Consider the following 23,839-nt stretch of genomic DNA (forward strand, 5'->3'; position numbering starts at 1 on the left):
ATCCTTGTTGCAGCTTTGATCCTCCTGCTGCCTCTTGATTGTCCTAGATGTCCTTGACGGACTGCTTTGTCATTATCTCGAGTGCTCTGCTGAGGCATCCGTTTGCCGGTATATTTTGTTTATTCCCATGCTAAATATTCTTCCCACAATACAGCTCTGTATTGCGGTGAAGCTTATAAAGCACACGCACCACTAGGGAACGCACGTTAGACTCTTGCCTTAGAAGCAGCTTACTGTGCAAACGTATGAAGGCACTGTGTGTGCAAGAACCTTTGATAGAGTTTCATAAGAAGCTCGTTAACTTTGGTGTTTTTGAGAAAGAAGCGTACAACATACTAGCTCCTAATTTCGCTTTCCACTTGAAGGGTGTATTGACAAATCGTAATTCGAAGGCCTATCAGGGCAAATGAAGCCTCCATGCTTTGCCAAAACGATGCGTGATGCACAAACGTTGACATATATGCTATGTTCATTTACTCAGACTGCAGAACAGACGCCTCCTCATAGAAAGCAGCAACATGTGGCCTATAATATTCACTCAAAGACCCGAGAGTTGCTTTGCCTCGGCAGTAGTGTGGCACTGTACTGCTACCGTGCTGCTGGTTCTTGACAATAACTCGGAATACACCATTATTACCACAGAGGCACGACGAGTGACTGGTTTATTTAACAAGCGCTTAAATAAAGGAATAATTGAATAACCAAGAGTTTTCACATTCGAAAGCTAAGATTTTCAGTAATTGTGGCCTTATCGCAGAGAACGTCGAGCAACGTTTGTAGCGAATCTGCCTACGGATAGGATATGGAAAAGAAATTAGTTCCAGGTGTTGCCAAAAACACATGTAATGTGCCGATCCTGGTTATAGTGCGGAAGGGGTAGAAGATCAATGGCCCATACCTCTGTGGGCTGGGGGACATGTAACGCTCCATTGAAGTACCCTTGTCGCACGTGGGGCCCAAAGAGATCCCAGTCACAAGGGTAAGAACAGACGTTTTCGAAGAAAGAAAATGCTTTCTACAAGTTTTTTGAAAAGGGCTGTTAAAAAATACTCGCACGGCGCCAACCTTGCAAACGCGCTAGTACCACTTCTCGCGCGTTCGTCATTTTCTTCCTCAACTGGCTCCGTTGTGCAATAAACTATCGCATGCTATCGCCATGAGCAATGGCTCGATCGTTGTCTGCCACAGCTGGCTCCGTTGCCGTTCATCATCCCAGCGTAGTGAGAGAGATAAACTTTTATTTCTAATGAGTTGAGGTGACTTCCCTGTAGCGTGCAGCCATTCGTTGCCTTAAGTGACGGACACATTGAATAACAGAGGTGATCTGAGAATCTGTGCGCTTACGTATATCGCCACGATGACCACAGATTATGACAAATATATTCGCACCTTTGTTTAGTATTCTGGGTCACCTATGTGTCGCGCTATAAACAGTGTAGCTGGTCATCCACCTTCACAGAGTGGAATGGCACAAAATTTTTAAAAGTGTTTATTGGTGAAAGCTCAACCAATCAGTGAATGATGCATATGATGAGAGGGACATCGACAGATAAGAAGTGACTACAGGTTGCGATGGAGCATTACTGCCCGTCGAACACATCATAAAAGCAATACAGTCATCTATCCTGTAGTCAGTAGGCTGTGAAAAACTTTAACATATAACAGAAACCCAATAAATTTATGTATCCTAATTTAATTAGCTTTAGCTACAGTATAACAGAAATCAAATCATTGGTGTCGCCTGCGCATATTGGACATGATTATTGAGTGCAAAAAACAAACACAGTACCAAAGAAGACAGGCGTATATGGGAAACGCTGCAAGCGCTTGTCCCGTGTCAACGTCATTTGCTTTCGTGCTTTCGTGCTGCGCTTTCTTTTTTTTGCGAACATTTAATTGTGTCAAGAATGCGCGAGCTGGGGCCTCCGCAAGTCCTATAGAACCTGCGTCTATAGTCCATGTGAGCCCTGTGCGGTTTCTTATCAGCCAGCTAAAGTTATTTTGCCCCTAATCACAATCACTATGAAAAAGAAAAACGCACCTGAACAAGGCGCTTAACAGTACCAGCAGGACCAACGCCATGACGTTGGGATTGGTTGGAGGCAACCTTTACCTCTGTTATCTTCCCAGATTACGCTTAGTGTTCATTTGTGCCGTCATTCCTTTCCCATATTCAGAAAAGGAAACGTCAATCATGCCAGGGAGCGCACTCTTTTTTATTCATTGCCAATGTCGCGAAGTGAGCTTCATTTCGGAGAAATGTACAACTTTTTTCAGAGCTTGCGAAGGGAGTCACCAACCTAGGGTAACTTGTGCCGTGCCTCCCCTTTCGGCGCAGTCGACATGGCGCGAGGCGCAGCAGCTGCCCCTGTTCCGGGTGCTGCGCGACCGCAACGCGTACGTGTTCACGTGCGTCTGCGAGCGGACCTCGGAGCGGGAGGAGTTCGCCGACGAAGAGCGGCGGCTGTGCGACGTGCGGCCCTTCCAGGCGCTCCTCAGGCTCGTCGAGCGGCGCGCCGACAAGGCCGACCGGGCTGTCAACACACAGATCGGACTGCTCATCGGGAAAGGTGCGTGCTCTTTTGGTTTGTGTCTGGTAGCCACCGCTTTGCTGAGCACTGGAGAACCGATGAGCTCGCTCGTTAGAAGTTATGTAATCATGGTTTCTGTAGATTTTGAAAAAGTACTTGATTCAGGTGAGGCAACAACAGTCGCGAAGGCGTTGCGTAAGGAAGGATTACAGGAAGCATAGGTGAACACCTTGGCAAATGTCTACAAGGACTCCGCAGCTACCTTTATACTTCTCCATAACAAATGAAAAAAAAAACTATCAAGAGGTCGCCGAGCAATGAGACACCATGCCTGCATTGCATGCTTAAAAGTATTCAAGCTGGTACACTGGGAAAAATTAGGAATTAGTATCAGGGGCGAATATTTCAACGACTGTTGGTTTGTAGATGACATTGTTCTATTCAGCAAAATGAGGACAAATTCCAACAAATGATTGAGGCTTTAACCAAAAAAGCTTAAGAGCAGGATTGGAAATTATATGCAGAAGAAAAAGTTATTATTGAGTAGTCTGGCAAGAGACCAAGAATTCGTCATCGGCTGTCAGCCTCTAGGATCGGTGCAGGATTTCGTTTACCTTGGTGGATTATTCACAGGAGACCATGATAGCGAGAAAGAAAGTTACAGAAGAATAAATGAGTTGGAGCGCATGCGACCGACATTACTAAGTCTAGAGCTTACTGCTATCCTTGAAAGGAAAAGGGTACAATGACTACACTTTAACGCTACTAACATACGGGTCAGAAATTTGAAGGCCAATACAAAAGCTTGAAACACGTTAAGGACTGCGTAACTAGCGATAGAACGAATTATTTTAGCCGTAACATTAAGAATCAGGATGAAAGCGGTGTGAATCAGAGCCAAGGGGGGTGGCCGATATTCTAGTTGATAATAACCTAGGCAGGCCATGTGATGCATAGAGCAGATAACCGGTGATACTTCGTGAGTTGGGAGTTAAAGTTAAGTTAAGGTTGCCAAGGGAAGGGAAGTGCAGTCGAGAACTAAGAAAATTAAGCGGCGAAACGAAATGAGGAAATTCGCAAGCAGCGCTAGACAGGAGGCACTGAAGATCGTTGGAAAGGCCTCTGTCCTGCAGTGGCCATACAATAGGTTGAATAAAATGAGAGGCTGGCGCCTTAACTGGCGCCGGCTACTCCTCGAATTCACATGGCAAGTGCACACTGGAGACAGTCAAACGGCACTGACACTTGCGTAGTTCCGTCCACGAGTGGATTAGGATACTCACACACTTTCGCGAATAAATCAAAGTGCGCTCAAAATCTCTGAAAGCATGCAGATTAGTTGAGATTCGCGGACGGGCGTCGTAGCGAATATATATATATATATATATATATATATATATTAAGAATGAATAGTGGCTACAAGCACGATATACTTGGCAATAGCCGAAGCATTCATTTTTTCAGAGTGGACAGTCGACGGTCTAACAATATTTAATGATATTCTAAACTTCGCCGCGCAGTTTCGCGTTGTGAGTGCTCAACAAGCGTGATCACAATGACAGAGCATTGCAGTTTTTTATAAAAAGTGCTGAGCCAAGCCTCATGATGCATAGAAAAAGGGGTTTATTAAGCATAAATCGTAGCCTGACTTCATGGGTAGGTGCTGTTGCGCGTGGTATGACACACGAGGGCGGTTCGTTTCCTTCTTCGTCGTTCTTCTTCCAACAAACTGCCCGGCGCTCAGAATTCACCAAAGGTTTGATTGCAGTGAGTATAGGTGTTCAACGGTCCGTTTAACGGTAGATGCACTAGATAGCCTGAAGGTATAGGATCTTGCCTTGCCGTCCCTTCCTCTATGGAGCTCCTCTGTTCGAGCACTGTTTCATAGTTACATGGGCTTGCTGAACTCTTGTAGAAGGATGAGGTCGCCTTTCTTAATTCTGTTGAACGAGGTTGCTGACGTGGGGCGGGGCATTGTTCTCAACTCCTAAGGATATTCTTTCAATCAATGCCCCCAGAAAATTTGCGTTTTTTTCTCCTTCTTCCCACATGTGTTGTATATGGCGACTATCCGCTGTGATTTCGCCGAGGGTTAGGTTGAAAAGTACAGATATTTTTCTTCCAATGAAAAAGTGAGGCTGGGAGAGAGGTTCCAGATCTCGACAGTGGCTATAAACATATGTGATCGGCTGCGAATTTAACACCCCTTCTTCTTCAGTTAAGGTATTTTTTAGTTATTTCTCCGTATAGATACCTTTCCAATGCACTTGTTTAATGTCAGAGTGACGGACCTCATAAGTATCCTGTAAAAACCACCCCACCACGGTGCATAATCGGCGATAAATTTCTGTTTTATATGATGGTTAGCAATGTAGTTACAGACTTCTTCATTTCTTAATGATTGCCACAATCACAAAAGCTCTCTCTTGCTTTTCCTGAATGTTAAGGTATTGTCTGAATGTGTCACGGAAGGAACTCTCTGCCACGATCTAAAGAGTCGAAAGCGTTGCGAAAGCTGGTGGTGGTCATGTCTTCGAGTAGTTCGAGGTGAGCTGCTCTAATAACAGCTCCACGTAAACATGCAAATATATAGTTTGGCGTAGTCATCTAGATGTTTGACCTTAAGGGGACCAGCAAAATCTAGTCATGTTACTTGAAAGGGTTCTGAAATGGTCAATCTTTCAGGTGGTAACGGTACGGTTAAATCGGAGAGAGGCCTGATGTTGTTTCGTTGCCGTACGATGCACCCTCTGATGACCTTGCATAACTGCCGTTCTCGTAATATCTAAAATCTTTATTTGTAGAAGTGTATTCCTAACTCCTGCATGAAGAAGTTGTCGAAGGTGCTGGACGACGAGGAACTCGCAGTAGTAGTGGTCCTTTGGTAAGACGATCGGATGTTTTTCATAAGAATTCTTGCTGAATTGTAGGCGTCCTGTAACTCAAAGAACTCCATTGTTGCGGAAGTATGTAATGTACCGAAGTCTAGAATCCTTCATTTCCTGCGCTCCTTCAGAGACACGGTCAATTTCTTGCGAGAAGGCTGAGCTTTGAACCTTTTTCATCAGTATAGTTCGCCAGCTTGTATGTCTTCTGCATTCCGGGCTCCCAGGGACACACCTTCCTGCTTCAGCTTCTAGGCAAATCGTACTACCCAAGGACTAACACGGTGTAGTCGCGCAAAAGAGCTGTATGCTTGAATCGGCATAATTGGTGGTTCCGTTTGTATGACAATTTCCAAGGATGGTGCCCGATGAATATGTTGCTCCGTGACACTCCGTGGAAGATCGGTAGATTTCGCTGTATTACGTGGTGACCATTCATTCTCTTCACAAGTAAGCCAGTGGGGCCTTGTCCACCAGAGTTAGCTTTTTGTTAATTCACGAGCCGAAACTCCTCTTGTCATAAAATCAGCAGGATTCTGCTTTTCAAAGCAATACCTCCACAGTGTGATGCTCATTTTGCTCTGAATCTCTTCTGCCCCATGGCGAATGAAGTTTTTCATCCGTTAGGATCTCCGGTAATCTAGTGCAGTGCAATCATTTATTCATTCCAAAACTGCACTAATGTTATGTCCTGGGCTATCTCTTCGTGCTGACATAAGACAGGCTAGATGTTCGAGTCTGGCAAGGCTTGTCTTCTTCAATGGCACCACCGTGGACTTGTACAATATTATCGTTGAGCATTTGTCATTCGTATTTTCTGCTCTGCACATAAAGCAAACGGCGCCGTAGGCTGACTTACTAGCGGGAGCGAAAAAATGCAGTGCGTATTTCTCATTAAGTCCACGTAGGCCCTGTCGGTACAACGGGGGAATTTAAATATCATAGAGTAGTGGACACTCATCGCACCAATTCATCTAGTATCCAGTGACAGCTGTCCTTCCCAGTCAACGGCTTTCTTCCAAAGCTTTTGAAAACAAATCCTCATACTTATTGTGCACGGGGTCAGCATGCCGAGAGGGCCGTACAGGTGAGAGGCAGTCTATAACATGAACCGCTTTGCATCCGTTCTTTGTTGAACAAACTCCAAAGCGTCTCCCGTACTAAGCCACAGTACGTCGGTGTTAGGATGCAATACCCATCACAGGACCTTCAGTACACCAGTCACTTTGCTCGAGAGGTAATTCCGGAGGTTGCGTCGATTCAGTATCGAGAACGTGGGGCTCATATAAAGCCCACTTGTGTAGCTTCACAGGGGCACTTGCGAGTATCTGTATGGCTTCTGAACGCCGTTTCAACGCATGATCGATGGAGTCTGCTCCGGTTAAAATGTCAACATATATTGAACGCCACAACCTTTTTGTAGTTTCGGGGTAAACAGACGACGTTTGCTCAAGATGATGACAGGATGTACGCTGCCAAAAGAAAGGGACGAGTGTCCTTTCTTTTTGTGTGCATGATCGTCCCGAATGCTACTCTGGTCAGCCGCCAGATACGAACGTTAGACAAAGTTTGACCTTGCGTGGTTGCTTTCCCTAACCTCAGACAGCGCAAAGCGTCTCGGTCTGCGCTGGTGATGCTTATTTGCACAAACGCTTTTTCTCTGTCTACTGATAAAGCAATTCGATGTTTTCTGACGCGAATTAGCAGCCCTATGAGATCGACATTGAGGTTTGGTCTGAAGTACAGGCTGTCGTTGAGCGAGAGTTCTCCTTTTCCATGGGAGGAGGCGTCGAAGACAGCCCATATTATTGATGTATGCTCCTCGCGGATTACTGCATGGTGTGACACATAATGCGTGTAATACGCTGCGTCTTCTGTGTTATCGTCAGCGACCTCCTCGGCTACACCAATCGTTAGCGTATTTTCGTATAGCAGCATCACGGCGACACCACTTGTAGGAAATTAAGCTTCCTGATACATAGAAAAAGGGGTTTATTAAGCATTAACTAACCACACTAACCCGACTTCATGAGTTATTGCTGTTCAGCGTAGTCCGAAACACGAGAGCGGTTCGTCTCCTTCTACTTCGTTCATGTCTCAACGCATGATACCATAAAATTAATATCTATCACGCGTCAGATGAGAGTGAAGACAGGGCTAATCAGCCATGACATTGTTAACAGAACTGGTGCTGTAATCACTCTAATACTGACATAAGATGGCGCTGATGTCTGCAATCGTATCGCTACAAACAACTCATGCCTAAGCATTGTACACCACTTTCAGACGTAATGAAAGCACCGCTCTTTTCTCGATAAAGCTTGAGATGTAAAAATCACAAGAGGCAGTCTCGGGAGCACCAAAGTCACTCTAACTTGCGGCCCGTTCACGTGAAACTGCTGGCAACGAACATGTCGGGCAAAAGGCAAAATAAATGAACGTTTGTGAGGATTTGAAGTGTTTCAACAGGTGCGCATCGCCACGATAGCGCATACAGTCTTCGTCCCTATCTGTCAATTTGGTGTTTATATTTTGACAGCTGTTTCAGCAGTTTGATGTTAGATGTGGGATTGCTGTGTCGGTGAGTCCTTTCCGTTGCGGCGGCCGCGTCCCTCATCAAATCTAAAGTCCTGGTGGATGCTTCCTCCTTTTTTTCAAGACTAGTTGCGAAAACCTTTGAAATGTCGGCTGCGCATCCTATTCATCGGCACTGGAATTCCCGCTGGAAGCTGCTTCCGTCCGCCGTGTTCTTCCTAACTTAGTCCGACGCTGCTGACAAGGGCACAGTCCCACTGACAACGTGTTGCGGATAGAGATACCCGAAAGTGAAGCCGCATGGTTGTATACAAACCGTGCATTTAGCCGACCACCCGTAGCGCAAATATCAGTCCTCCGTCTTATATTTCTAACTTTTTTATTTTTCTCTGCGTTATCTACCGTGATGTAAACACGGTCGTGGACGACTTGAAGTTGGGTATCCCACCGTTCTGCGCATGCAAGGGAGGAAGAACATGGCGGGCGATTCTAGCTGTGAGAAGAAGGCCGCGTGTGGAAGGAGAAAGAGGTCGATATACTCAGAAAAGAAAGCAAGCATATCCAGGGATTTTAGTAAGACCGCTTCCTCATCACTGTAGAGCGACGGAAACAAAGCTGCAGCATTCACATTTTGGATTAGAATTCATGTGCCTGCGGCAATGTGCAAGCTAACCACTGTGTCGTCGTGTGCTTTTTAATTCCCCGTTACCAATTATAACCAGTAAAAATGGTACATGTACAAGAACTGTGTGCAGTATTGGAGCACCGCATGTACAGCGGCTGTTGTATGAATATATTTCAAAAAAGGAGCACGTTACGGTTGCCAACAAAGGTACACACGTGTAAAAGGTAAAAAGAAAGGTGCGGAAGAACTTGTGTAATATATACACATGTAAAGGGGCCCGCTGCAAGAAAGAAATGCAGCAGATCCAACATACGCTGTTGGAATCTATATACTGCGAAGCTTTCCGTAAATGCCTAAGGAATGCACGAACGCGTTTATGTTTGATCAATGTGAGGGGAAAAAGAAACCCAATGCTTTATTCATTTAATCGAAGAATGCAATGCACATTTGAACGCAACCAGCGTTATAAGTGTTGAAAGAGGCAAGCTGGTTTTCTGTGCCATTTGTTTGGGGTACGCGACATCCTCTTGGAAGCGCAGATGTTACCGTTGACGCGGTTGCCAGGCGGCGCAATGCATGCCGAACGTGTAAAACCCCTCAATCTCCCAAAGTAGCGCCATTCACTTCCCTCCTCTTCCACTCGGCGTGGCCTCGACGGTGGCGCCGCTGGTGGTGGGCCTGCCGTAGCAGACGATGGCTAACACGCTACGGGAGGAAATCTGCAGAAAAGTTCGTTCGAGCCCTGCGGAGCAGTTTTTTCAATCGAGATCTTTCTTCGTCAGTCGGTAACTGGCCTTTAGGATTTCGTGTTGGAATTGCGGAAGAAATAGAGAAAAGGACCATTATTCAAGGCGTACTTAAGGCGTAAAGCGCGCGACGTTGAGAGTTCATGTTGCTGAAACACGACGCATGCACGCGGTGTACTCAAACACGCGCGTAATTACCAAAGTTTCAGGTGTTGACAGCGTGAAAGTATGTGTACGTGGTTTCGTAGGTTTATTTACGTACCTGCACGATACTTTTGTTCGGCCGGCGCGTGAGAGATTGCTGACCGCACACAGGCGGAATGGCTGTGTGCGGCCAGCAATGCCTGGCAACAGGGCCATTTTGTCCATTGCGGGGTGCTTTGGTAATCGTGACGATATATTGTTTTTTTTTTACAAGTACTGCTCCAGGAGGGCGCATGTAATGGCTAACGGATGCCTCTGAAGAACACGTGACATTACAATAATGCAGGCGTCGCATAGAGTGTTCGCATACAAAATTGACTGTCCGAAATCTTATACCCCCTTGGCATGCACAGGCTTCGGCAAGCCCCATCCAGCCCTGGTTCTAGCTTTGATGCTCCCGTTGCCGCTTTGGTGCCCTGGAGGCGCCGTCAATAATACGAAATAATGACAAGGTGTTACAACTAGTAAATAAAATTTATTGAAGAAATGCAATCGCGCCGAGGCGCGAATTTCTAAAGCAGCGCTAGCGCGCCCGCGCGAGTATTATGAAACGCCAACAAGGAATTTACCCGCCCACGTACGACTCTACGATCAAAGTGCACGTTAAACATCCCCAGGCGAGCTAGATAAAGTTATCCGGAGCCATCCACTACGACCTGCATCCTAGCTTTAGTCGCTTCGGAACGTTAAAAACGTTAATCACCACAAACCAAATCAATACATGCGGGCGTACATTCGAAGCTAAAAGACTGCATCGTAAGTCATATTGAGCCTTGCAAAAGCATCAAGAATGTGTTAACTTCTGGTGGAGCTCAAAACACACCCTGAATAAAGTCGCTTTTATGTCACAGGCCAGCTGCAGATGCGTGCATTTCACCGCAAGACGAAACTACATGAAGCAAAGAGAGCACATTCGAAAAAAAAAAAGTCAGACAACGCCTTTAATACCACGCAGAGCATGAGCACACACTTTTTCGCAGCGCAAGGCGTGAACTAGGCTCGAAATAAGAGGTTGTGAGTAGCCGTGCGTTCTTTGCCACTTCCTCGAAGTCAGCCCACCCGATCGTGCGAATGCACACTTTTTTTTGCGTTGTGCCCGCCGGATGGCAAAGCAAAAAACTTTTTGCCCTTGCTGTGTCTGTTGCGGCAACCGAAGGCGCAGCAGCATGGCATCGCAATTAAGTTCTCGGCCCTACACATTCTATTACACTAACGCACTCCGTCAGTCCGCCTGCCGTACTTTCGTCGCGCAGGCCCAACAATGGATGTCGGCGCACGCTGGAAAGAAAAAAAAATATACAAAAGCGCGGCGCCTGCTCCGCGCTGGAAAGAAAAAAATATAGAAAAGCGCGGCGCCTGCTTCCACGTGACACAGATTGGCCAATGGGGGAGCGGAGGAGGCTGGGGCGACAGGAGGCGTGGAGGAGGACGCGCCAGGGTGAGCGGGGTGTCAGGAGAGATCTAAGAATGGCGCTACTTTTGAAACATTGAGGGGCTTTACAAACGTGGGGCAATCTCCTCCGGTGCCCTCTCTGCCGTCTCATCCCACCTGTCCACCTCGCAGCCCCCTCGCCCTCTCCTCCAACAACCCGCACGCGCAGCCTGGCTTACCCCCTCCACCTTCCACTGCTGCTGGCGACGTAGTGTGAGCATCGCTCCTAGACAGCGCTGCATGTGAGAGCTGAATGTCCTAAAATTAAAAACGAGTAAAGCATATCTGATTGAATCAAGAAGGCTAGGTGAATATTTTTCGCTGCCCCGTTCCAAATGAATGCCAGTAAATCAACATCACCATCATCAATTAAGGTGAACTATTCGACGAAAACGCAAGAACAGCAGCAGCAGACGGCGGGCACGGTCAGCAAGAGAGGCAAAAAGGCTTCGTAATAACTCAATGCCGTTAAGGGCGTAAAATATAGAACACCTGCAAGAGGAATCTGCCAAACACACGAAATGACAGACCGCCACCAAAATTTAAAAGCTCCCATGCAGGCTTCCACCGCAAACAAACCTGCCATTGTCCATTTTCTGTCTGCAAGTTTTCGAAAACTTTTGTCGTTGTTTAACTTCTGATCATTTAGCATATTTTGTTGAGCAGGCGAAGAACAGTAAGAAGACTTTAACGCTCGGTTGGTGTGAAATATTTGGTTAGTTTTTAGTGTTAGAAAATACCGAAAAGCTCATTTTCCAATACTAAAACGAATATTGAAGGCCCAATGTTAGATTCGCATTGGCAATGTGAAATATTGTTCCACCTTTAATTTATATGCTTTAGTCTGCTGATTTCAATATTGCGGCTGCAACAGTGCTGCGATTTTATTTTGTTGATACTTGACACAACGCAGTCGCCCACGGCCGATGAACGTAATGAATAGAGATTTTAGAATGGGGGCCCAAAAGAGCTTCGTGGGTGTTAGCGTTGGGGCACGCAGGAGTAAAGAGCTTTAGGATAGGGTTTTGCCTTTGTGGATAGCGTCTTGTACTTGCAGCGCCACAAAGGCGTCAAATAAAATTTATTATAAATAATTAAATAAGATACACCACTTTATGATAGGAAGAGTAATTTTGAAATTCGTGTTTCCGCGTTTAATTACAATTTAGAGGTTATAAGCAGCAGGTATGTAGTTGCACTTAGTTTTAAGCAAGTAACTTTCCGTGCCCGTGTTAGGCCTAGTAGCATTGAAATCGACAACTGAATCCGGAATCAGCGCCGCCTAATGAATAAATCTTCAAAACACACGCTAGCTGAGGGAAAGCAATAACCGCAGTAACTTCTCGTAGCTTGAGAAATTCACGCGTTACCACGAATCGAGTCCAGTTTGGTGCTAGGCTAGAGCCGTTGCTTTGATGGGTGCCACCATGTTTGTTGACACAAAAACTTTTGGGGCAGGATTTGGGGCTCTTGCTAAATCAGTGAAAAAGGGTGCCCGACGCAATACTCAAACGCAGTTTGTGTCTCGCGCATGCGCAGTGGCTTTGAAGCTGTTACTTCGGTGCCCCGAACGTTTGGGGCCTCTATTCTGAAACCTTCTATTATGAAGCGCTGATATGAGGAGTTTTGGCCTGAGGTTCTGTGTAGCAAGTTGTTTACCTTGAAAATCTATAGACTGAAATTGCGGTGTGCCGCCCAGGCCTTCCAATACAGCGCCAGTGCTCGACATACACAGTGTTTCAGCGAACGTTTTAGAAAAAATCCTAAAGGTAGGTGTGTCGAGAAAAATAGGAATTCTCTTAAGGAGCAAGCTTTCAGGATCGGCAGACGTCGGAAATTATCAGAAACACGCGAATTACATAGTTAATTAACTAAAATTGTCTAAGGATCTTTTTATTTAGCGACGTTTGGCGGTTATTGCCAATGGCAAGTTTATCGCCACGGAGACGACGATGCCGTGTAAGTTTTTAAAGCAAAGAAAAAGCCACTCTGTAAATCCCCGCAGCCCGCGATAATCAAGTATTTTTTCCCGCATGAAACCGAAACGGGGCGGACATGGTGCGTCGAAAATCTAGTGGAAACGCAACGTCCGTTGATGACGTGTTGCGGTGACTGCGGCGCCTAATTCGAAATGACTGTGGCGATTCCCCAGGCTAGGGAGCCTCAACACTCAGCTTAGACCAGGGTTGGTGCTACCTTTTCTGTCGTTGGTAGGAGCAAGAAAGAGGCTAGCCATCGCCCGCTACACTGTCACCCGTTTTGGAAGCCCTGGTAGGCGTTGCCTGCAGGTTTGCTTTTTCTTTCTTTGTCTCGACCACTTCTGACGTGGCTACCTGACGAAATAGATGTGAGGCGTCACCATCCGTTCATTTATTCATTAGGTTCATGTGCTGCTCGTTTATAATCGCTGCGTGTTAGGAAGCGCATAAGACAAAGGAAAGGTTCGTTTTTGCAGCAAGGAGGACTTTCGCGGCAGTGGCTGCATGCTGTTAGTTCTTGTGGCTTGTAGCGCCACTTTTACAAACGCCGTTGATGTTTCCCTTCAAACTGCTTGTTATCGGGGTGCGCGTGCGACACAGCCATTGTATTATCACTGGAGTGACCTCGTTCATTTGACGATCAAGCTTTCAACGCCGCAGCGTTAATATTGTGCAAATGGCCGAGCCAGCGCTACTCCAGTACTCCGTTGCCGAGAAAGTGGACATTGTGCTGGCTTACGTGAGCGCGCCAAAGGACGCGGAGCTGGCATCGATGCTTATGCTGTCCAACATCCTCGCTGTCGTGGGCCAGCTCGCCCCACATTGTTATCTGTATTTAATCAGTTTAAGACCACTCGATCAGTCCATGCACAGAAAAGAAAGCGACCAGCTAGTGCCAGCGATGATTTTGACACCGATGTGCTGGCATACGTCGCTGTCACGCCGGAAGCAAGCGTCAAAAAAATTACCAGCGCATATGGAGTGAGTCGAGCTTCAGTTTGGAGGTGACTTTCAAGACACAGCTACCGCGCATATCATGTGTGTCTTCACCAAAAGCCGAGACCAAGCGACTTTCGCAAATGGCTCGATTTTTGCAACTGGTGCCTTATTCAATGGGACGAAGATCTGGAATTCCTCAGCAGACTGCTTTGGACCGAGGAGGTCCAATTTTGTAGGGATTCGAGGGTCAATTTGCACAACGCACATTACTGGTGCGATCAGAATCCCCACTGGCTTCGTCAGCATAAGCACCAGGTAAGGTGGTCAGCGAACGTGTGGTGTGGCATTTATAAAGGCCGTATTGTTCGTCCTTACTTCATCGACGGATACCTATCTGGAAAGAAGTACATAAAGAGCGTTTTAAAGGGCGTCGTCTCCGAGTTTGCCTCAGTTACCACTGCGCTGAAAAAAATGTGGCTCCAGCATGGCGGAGCCCCGCAGCATTTCTCTTCACCGGCTCGCAAATTCATTGACGAGTCCTTTCCCAACCTTGGGCGTAGTGAATGGGGCGTGGTGGAAACACAGCCTGGCCGCCTTGGAAATCCCATTTGTCACACATGGACTTCTTTGCCTGAGGAGATCTTAAAAATGAGGTTTTCAAGACGGAACCAGCCAACCTTTTGCAACGTTTGACAACGTTGCAACGTGTCAACGTTTGTTTGCAACGTTTGCAACGTTGCAACAAAGCAACGTTTGAAAATCTCTCTCGAGAACTTTTCCAGACAGATTCTTTTATGCTGTTTGAACTCCATGAAAGCGCGCGTTCGTCTGTCCATCGCAATGGGCGGATAGCTATTTGAGCACAACATGTACATATTCTGTTTTGTCGTCCAAAATGATATTACTCTCATGGGGTGCCCAAATAGGCCTACAATCAATAGAAAGATTGAAATAAACCATTTTTGTTCATTGATGTTTGTTACATGACTCAAAGCTGCTAAGCATAGTATGAAGTCAAGATTTCCTAATCCTGAGCCAGTACTTGCAAAAAATGGGATGGCAGCTAGTACGAAACAACGTCGCGCTACAATGCCAAGAAGTTTTCAGCTACCTATCCGTCGTCTATTGTAGCCGTCAAGCCCATACAACGTAAAAATAACTGCTGATAGTTGCATGTCAAGATACCGGCATGGCTAAAAAAAAAAACTCTGCACTGTCACAAAAACGTGGCTTTATCTTTTAACGAAGCTAGCGTAATGGGAATGGAAATTAAAGGACTGCTTCCGGAGGCAACTGCACTCACAGAGCGCCAGACCAGAGCTTAATAGGATCTTAAAATCTACAGCTGCGTAGTTGGCGATGACCGGCCTGCGCCTTCCGCCGAGTAAGTAAGCAATAGATAACGCTGGCTGTTCCCTGTGCTGAGCGTCGAAGCTTCCTAGCTAGGGAAAATAGCACGTACATTTCGAATTGGCCGCCACAGTCGGTGCATCACGTCACCAGCGGACGTTGCGTTTGCTCGAGACTTCCGGCGCTCCTCAAGCGCCGAGTTTCGTTTTTGAGAGAGAAAAAAAAAGAAAAAAAACGTCAGTCTTCCTCGCGCTGCAGGGCTTTAGACAACGACTTTTTATTTGTTTTAGTAACGGATATGACATCGTCTTCTCCGGGGCTACAAACTGACGATTGACAATAGCCACCAAATTTCGCTACTTATGCAGTGAATTAGTGAAGCTTAATTAATAAGATAACTAATTAGCTCGCCCTTGATAGCTCCTGGCGTCCGCCGCAGATAGCAGTTTCCTTCTAAAGAGGCTTTCTTTTTTTATCGAAGAGCCTATTTTTAAGTATATTTGAAAGTATTCGCTGAAACACAATATATCGTCGTAATAGCGTGCCAATCTTCACCGCAGTTTTTGTGTAATCGATCTGGCAATAATAAAAAAAAATACGATCAAGCATCGAAAAAAGGCAAACAGATAGAGGCTCCCTCTCTGCAAGATACTTATTCATATCGCGTTATAGTGCAGGGAAAGCTGGGAAGTGTACGAAATGACAAGAGGCTACCGAGTGAGTGGTGCGAAACCCGCATTGCCGTGATTTCTTCAGCTTTTCGCGCTCACAGTCATCGTTGTCACCACGATCATCGAAACTTAATGAAGTTCTGTGAATTAGAGAGCTGTCTTTCACAAAACTTCCGTTTCCCTCGTCATACCGGTTGAAACGGTGAATCGCATGACATGATCACTGCCATGCGAGTACCCATTTCTACTACTTCTGTATATATTCCGTCACGCTAATAGACGACTGGTTGTCTGTTCTACGTATTACACCGATCTTGCATTTCGTCCTGCCAAGACCACTTCTTTCTATGAAGTTGCGCGGGCAAGCTCACAGTTCTTCAAGCTTCACGGTTTCATCCTGCGCATAGTTAGGTTCAGCGCTGCGAGAGGGCGCTTCGGTCACCGATGTACACATAGTCGCATCCTATATATCCGAGTTACCGTTTCTTGCAGTCATGTCTCTCTGAACAGAGCAGCAGGTTCAACGACCCCTATACCTCAGGCCGACGTCTTTAACCCTCTCTCTTCCACAGGCGTCAACAGCTTCGAGGCCCTGCAGTGTCCCGAGGTGAACGAGTTCCGGCGCAAGATGCGCTCCTTCTGCAGCGGCATCGCCGACCAGCGCGCCGAGTGGCCTCCGCTCGAACAGATCAAGTACCGGTACCCGGCGCGCGTCGACCGGTGCTCGTCGCGTTTTCCGCCACCCCACATGGCCGACAGGGTGTCCGAGGACACCGCGTTCGACGCGCACATCCTGCTCGAGAGAGGGGTGAGATCCGCAAAGCGCTGTTACTTCCTTTTTTTAAACGTTACGTTTCTGTTACTGCCGGAAAGGGGCAGTCAGGCCATCAGTGGGTACAACGCCGATCCAATTGTACACATCATCGCTCCTTCAAAATTCCATTTTTTATACCCCCTCCCTCTTTACTCGAAATTGTGCTGCTCGTAGTAAGAAGGGATATCGCGGAATTCCAGGAAAATAAAACTGGCAGAGAGGTTGGTTCCCAGGCGCAGTGGTATCTACGTTCGCAAAGTTAGGAAGTGATCAAAAGCTTTTGATCATAGGGTCACCACAGTTGCCCTGCAAAATGAAACATGTTTATAACGATGCGTTTTGAGGACAGGACACAGAAAGAATGCATATTGGGCAGTCGCACTCTTTCTGAGTCCTGTCCTCGAAACGCGCCATTGTAACCATGTTCCATCAAGCCAGAAACGTTATAGCCCAGCTAAGTCTGTTAATCGCTGCCGCGCAAGAAAAGGAGAGATACAAAACAAGGCAGGAATAATAACCAATCCAGAGTCCGGTTGGCTACCTAATGCTGGGGGATGGAAGAAGGGGAATAGAAAGAAGAAATATAGAGAGGGGGAAGATTTGCACGGACAGCACTACGGAATCAAAGGCGCTCGCACAAACCAGACGTCCTCAGGGAGCACAAAGGTGCCTTCAATAAGCCTATCAATGCCAGAACTCCTATAAACTAGCGTTGACATTATGGCTACGTCTTTGTTTCACAAAGAAGCCCAGAAGTCTTCTTCATTCGGAGAGTAAAGAAGGTCACCATGGAGGACTGGTGAAGTAACGAATGCGACAGCATCTGGGAGTTGAAATTCAGGCAAGGCCATTCGAAAAAAAATAATTGTTATTTCTGATTGCTCCCATGGATATGGAAAATTCTGCCTACGGATCATGTTTATTAGGACCACTTACCTTTGAACCATTTCCATTTTGAAGAGGCGAAAATGTCTTGCGTTAATGTAAAAGGTGACGGAGTGCCTAAGTTTTATAGCAATAAAAATGAAACTGCAATTAACCCCAACGCAAGGCTGAGAGCAACACCTCACCCGCCCTTCTCCTCCTAATTTACCACAACCCTTTCTTAACTAAACTTAGGTCAATGTTTTCGCTGCGGCTGAGGTACGGCCCTAAGGCTTGATAGCGCACTGTAGCTCTGCATACTCACTTATGCGTTCACGCGCGCATGCAGATAGTCATCTAAAGGGGTCTTCGCCCTTGGTGAAAAAACACAGCCTGCGGACAGCATACGTCGCTGCGAAAATCACAGCCAATTTTTGCAGCCGTTGGATCTCGCAAGCGGAGCGCGAAGTTACCTTTCTCTTAAACGCTTTTTTTTTCAGCAAAAGCCTGCTCCTCACTCTTTTCTGAGTACACTCTTTCGTGATATAGTAGATTCCCACACGCCGCTGCTATTGACCAATAGCTGACATCAATCACGAAGGATATGTGGATCAGTGCGCTTCTTTCTTCTGTTACTGCGTGTGTTTACTGACGCAGTTTAGTAAACAGTAAGCGAAAATCTGCTTTCGAATTTCGATAAGAACTACGTACTTCCGGAAGAAGGCGACTATTGCCTGCTCACGCTCAGAAGCAGCCGCCTGCATAGGAATTATACTATGGACATCCTGCTTTTCAGTGTCGTAGCTTTCGGGCTTCACTAATTTCGATTAGGTTTGAACACTCGACTAGCCTCAAACCACGCGATGCTTAAGGTGAGACCGCACGCGCGCTTGCCAGTGCGCGCTCACTCCTGGCCGCTCCTGGCTAGACGCCTTGGGAGACGTAATAGCTTCGTAATGAGCTATTCATGAGGCTTCAAAAGGTGCAGGTAGGACGTGGCTACTGTCGGTCGGTCAAGCTGGTGCAGGAGAAAATATCCAGTCGGTACCACGTAGCACGAGACGTTCATTTGAGGGTTTGCCAGCCGTTCGTGCGCAGGCGCGAGTAAGAGTGGGCGCGAGGGAGAAAATCTGGGGCGTTTGTTCCTCGAATATATGACTCTGCCTAGGCACTACGAGGAAGTTTTTTAGCGTGTGTTGTAGGCGTGCCGGCATTGCGGGGAGGGGTCGAGTTTAAGCTCGGACGCTGGCTACTGGCGCAGTAAAATAGGTGAACCAGCGGCATTGACGCCCGAATTGGCGACCGCTGTGTTGGGCAGACTGTCTCGCACCTGCGGTGTTTGTGCTAAGTAAGTCGTGGCAGATCATAGCTTTGTCGCGCCTTACGGCATCTACCTTATAATTAACATCACGGATGTTTCTATGGAAGCAGTAGCGACCGCAGTAGAGCCCGGGCCGCATATATTAAAAATCTAGAAGGCAGAGCGGCTTAGCAACCGCGGTTGAACGCAAGTGGCTGAAAGGCCGCCGGTGACAATGACCGACTCAGCACCAGCGCCGCAGGTGCGAAAAAGACTGTCCGACGTAACTTCAGAGGCAAAGTTGTGATTGGCGTTGCAGAAGACGCGGGGCGCGGCAGCGCTGAACTGCAGAAAAGTTTTCTGCAACATGATGAGCTGCTTTACTTGTTTTGTGCGTCTGAACTAGTATTGCTTGTCGCACATCCCTCTGCGTGTGGCTTTTAAGCCAAAGCCTTAGATCTCTGCTTCAAGGTCGCGTTGTGAGGTATTCAAGATATCATGTGACCTGAGGAACGCCGGAAGCGCAGCAAAGCATGTCCACACGTGCATAAGAGATTATTACTCACTGGCAAACGTAATTAATGATTGATTAGTGATTGTATTAATATACGTTAAGGTTATTAAGGAGGAATAAGGTGTGTTAAGGAAAATGAAGGTTGATGAAGGTGCATTAAGGAGGATTAGCGCGGATTAAGGCGGATGAAGGAGGATGAAGGTCGATTACGGTGGAATAGGATGAAATACGTTGCGGTGCCCAACATTATTGCGTGCAGAATATTTCTTGCGTTACTACTTCATGGCCACAATCACGATTGATTGCTCAACCGTCATAATCAAAGCGCATTGATGCAATGATTTTGGCTTGTGTTAAATCAATGGAAAAAGTTTCCCTGCAGAACAAAATCGCAGAAAGGTGTTTTTAAATATTCGCTATTAAAGCGAAGATTCCCGGCCTCCGCCTAGATGTCAATATCAATAGCAAGCGTGCGCGATCATGTGAACACCCCCTGCACATTTCCTGTAACCATGAGAAAACCAAATAATAATCGTCGCCCACTCATGTGTGCGTGGAAGTGCAGTTTAAAGCAAATTCCAAAAGTCCAAGGTGTCCTTAGGTATCACCTAAGGACACCTTAGGTGATACCTAAGGTGTCTGATGAGGTGTCTTAGGTGATACCTAAGGTGATACCTAATGCGAAAGTCTTGTAAAGCCTACTGTAATTCACCTTAATCCACCTCCATCACCTTTCTGCCACCCTCCTCCACATTAATCCTCCTTAATCCACCCTTATCGGTCTTATTTCTGCATCACCCTAATTCACCTTAATCCATCCTAATCCACCTTAATCCTTTCATCCGCCTTAATTCTTTTTAACACGCCTTAATCATTGATCATGCACCTGAATCCTCCTTTATTACCCTAATGCACCCTTAATCTCTTTAATTCACCTTATGATTCCTTCATACCCCTTAATCCCCCTTAATCCTGGTTCATGCATGTTAATCCACATTAATCCACTTTAATACACCCTAATCAACCTTAATCCTCCAAAATCCGCCTTAATTCAATCACTAATGAATGATTAATTATCTCGGCCAATCATTAATCTTTCATACATGGCTGGGCATGCTTTGGGTCGTTTCTGACCCTGCGCGCGTGATTTTTTCTGTTCACAACGCGACCTTCATACAGAGATCTAGAAAGTTTCGCCTTAAAACATAAAAAAACGCAATGTGGACTAGCTAGCGCTCATCACCTGCAATAGCACGGGTATAATCGCCGCTATTTTCTTCGCGGCCTGCATTAATTGTATGATTGATGCACACTTCGACGGAAACTGAAAATAATAGCTCCTCTACAAGCCGATTACGATTTAGGTAACACACGCAACCTGTCCTAATAATAACGAAAAGTGCCATCGAGAGCCTGCATCATCGCTCAGAATTCTTCACAGAGGGAAACAACCTACAGAGCTGCATTCCCGGCTGAATAACAAGAGTTGGCGTCGTGCGAGGTAATGGAGACCCACCGCAATATTAAGCATAATGAGGACAACCACCTTTTTATGCAACGTACAAACTGCCGCAGCAAAAACGCTGGTGAGCAGGCCGGGAGAACTAAGAAAATGCAGCATGAGGGAGTGCTTTGATACGAGCAATAAGAAAGACGCCTCACCTCGGAAACAACATTGCTCTTTGCCGGAACAAAGTTCTTTCGGCCAATGTTATGCAGCCACTGCTTCCTGTGCAAGCCGTCACGCTTTTTGATGTGGCATCGCAAATATTGCATAACCATCTTCAAGCTTCTTGCTGCAGTTATATGCGCAACAGCACGGAATAGCGCTAGCACAGGGAGCAGGAAAGACAGCGTACAACGTTCGCTACACCGAGCTAAAGCGCCGAGCTAGCCGAGCTGAGGAGAAAAATGGCGCGGACGAAAAAGAAAGAGACAAGCAAAACGCAAGATGCGCGCGTTTCCAAGGGCAAGGGCAGGGAGACCAATCGTTGTGCAGAAAAACGGGGGCAAAACTGGTTGCCGCGGGGGGAGAGGGGGACGCGCAAGAGGCGAGGAGGAGGATAGCAGGACGCGCGGTGGCGGCAGAGTTAAAAGAGTGACGGTAGTTTCGAATTATCAAGGGACGTAACGTTTGGTTAAAATCAAGGGGCTTTACGTTTGTTGCGCCGCAAGCGCCAAATTGGATGTAGTGGCGCCTACGTAAGCATCGAAAATCAAATTTGAACGGCACGCCCCGCTGACGTTGAGGAGGCGGAGCCTTTTGGGCACACACCGCTCAGCCTTCTCAGTGCAAATCATTGAAGGAGCGGAAGCACCGCGAACCCTCTGTTTGATTACCAATAACTCCACGTTTGCTGAATGCATTGAAGAACTTTTTGTGGCATAGTATTTCGGAAATTGGCCATTTTAACTTCAAATGCATTTCACCACTTCGATAAAAAGTGTTTCGGGGCCCCTTTAACAGCCAAGAATGAGAGTAAACCGGTCAGTGCAAGTGGACGGCAGCACCAACACTACTGAGTGCCTGTATACGTGCGCGGCCACGAGAATGAGCGTGAACGAGTGCAGGCTAGTACAACGGGGCATGAGTGTGAAGGCGGGCGAATGCCAGTGACGGTGAGTAAGAGAGCCTTACGTAAATATCGGTGAGCGTTGGTGCACACGAATATGGGTGCGAGAGAGGGCATATCTTAAATATAATACTGATAATTGAGGGTGAGTGAATTGAGATTATTTTGCTGACGTATATGGAGCGCACGCGCACTTTCATCCGTGCTGGTCGTGTTGTCTCGCTCTTGTCTTCCAGCGATATATGACCCCTATTGATGTATCTAACCAACTAGCCGAAACAACCGTACTTCTGAATTCTCAGAGGCCAGGTCACGCTTGATATGTTGCCTGCAGCGTAGCGGCGCCTCTCCTCGGCCCAATGCCAATTTGTTTTTCCCATGCAAAGGCGAAAGCTAACGTCATCATGATCATCATCATCACGGCCGGCAGAAGACGCGTGGTGTGATATTCAACAAAATGAGAATTTATTTTATTTCTGGAGTTTTATGTATCAGAACGACTTCCAAAACATCTCGGAAGATCGCCATGGCAACTTTGCCATTATGGACGAGGACCTTTTGCAAGGGACGCCATCGCAATGCCCGTATTCCAATTGGTCTTTACACATCAAGCGCAGATCGATGAAGAAACTCGCCAGAGGCGAGGAAGTACGCGTTGTAGGCAGGGTGATCTCTCCGCTATCACCCTCCTCCGACACCGCGTCATCATGAACATCCTACGCAGCTGCGAGCGCTGGGGTATCAAAGAAGCCTTCTTTTAAGAAAAGTCGACGACCCCCCTCCTCCCCCTGCCACGTAGCGACTTCAAAATCATCAATCGACCCAATAAAGGCCTTCACCAACCACCTAATCTCGAAAGCCGTCTCGGCCGCCTGCGGAGGGAAAGTTAACGATTCGTGTTCCCTTGTACGCTTGAGACCCGGTTCCAACATAATCATGGGTAGCACCCCGGGTCAGGAAGTCGCGGATATAGCGCGCAAGATCACGCGGATTGTGGTAGGCAGCAACCTTTACGGAGTCAACTCTTACGTTGCGGCACTGAACGGAGTGGCCCGGGCGTCATTCATGGAATCGACCCAGATACCCCTCCCGAGGAGCTTATGACTCGCTTAAGGGTGAGGACCCAAGGCGTGGAAATCTTGCAGGTACGCATGCTGGGAAAGACCGAGACGGCCGTGATCACATTCAGCTCTCACGTAGTTCCACGATACGTCTACTACAACGGAGGGGAGACTGAGTGCCACCCCTACAAGCCCACAAAACAAATCTGCTACGTGTACCAGCGCATGGGACACCGATCGGACGTTTGTCCTGCCCCGAACATGAAGATCTGTATCGCTTGCAGGACGCGCAACGCGACGGACGACCACGAGTGCATGCTCAAGTGCGCCGTCGGCAGTGAAGCCCACGCCAAGGGGTCTTGCGAGTGCAAGCAAAGGCTCAAAAGCAACAGCCCCACCACCAAAAAGCACCCACCGCCCGGAAGCAGGAAGATAGACGACGACAATGATGGAGGAAGGCCAAGGCGAACTCGCCTGCGGTGGTTCAGCTCGGAGTCCTCGGCGAGCCGTTCAAGGTCCCGGTCTCAGTCCAGGTCAAGGTCCCGATCCCGGTCCCGATCTCGGTCCCAGTCCAGGTCCAGGTTCCGATTCCGCTCGGAGCGGCCGAAGCCAGGACAGAAGCAAGGGCAGCGGCAGCCTTCTACCTCGTCATCCACGTCGAAGCAGAGGCACCAATCTGGCAAGAAGAACCAAGCCAACAACAATAAGGTGAGTCGGAGTCAGTCTAGTACCTCCTCCGCTCAAAATTCCGGTGACAATTGTAAATGCTCCCAAGAATGTACGTGCATCAGGGAAGAAAGTAAAGAACTCAAAACT

At 47.2% G+C, this 23,839-nt stretch overlaps 1 protein-coding gene across 3 annotated transcripts in view; it reads left to right on the forward strand.

The window, feature by feature from the left end:
* Positions 1-23,839, forward strand: part of Pi3K92E (phosphatidylinositol 3-kinase 92E) — a 137,001-nt gene that overhangs the window by 24,603 nt on the left and 88,559 nt on the right. For all 3 annotated transcript variants that reach the window (XM_065454689.2, XM_065454690.2, XM_065454692.2), the window contains exons 3-4: positions 2,339-2,570; positions 16,470-16,705. In XM_065454689.2, the coding sequence (XP_065310761.2) occupies positions 2,339-2,570; positions 16,470-16,705 (468 nt within the window). The remainder of the gene's footprint in view (positions 1-2,338; positions 2,571-16,469; positions 16,706-23,839) is intronic.

The sequence above is a fragment of the Dermacentor albipictus genome, chromosome 2, assembly GCF_038994185.2.
Source record: "Dermacentor albipictus isolate Rhodes 1998 colony chromosome 2, USDA_Dalb.pri_finalv2, whole genome shotgun sequence".
NCBI lineage: Eukaryota > Metazoa > Arthropoda > Arachnida > Ixodida > Ixodidae > Dermacentor > Dermacentor albipictus.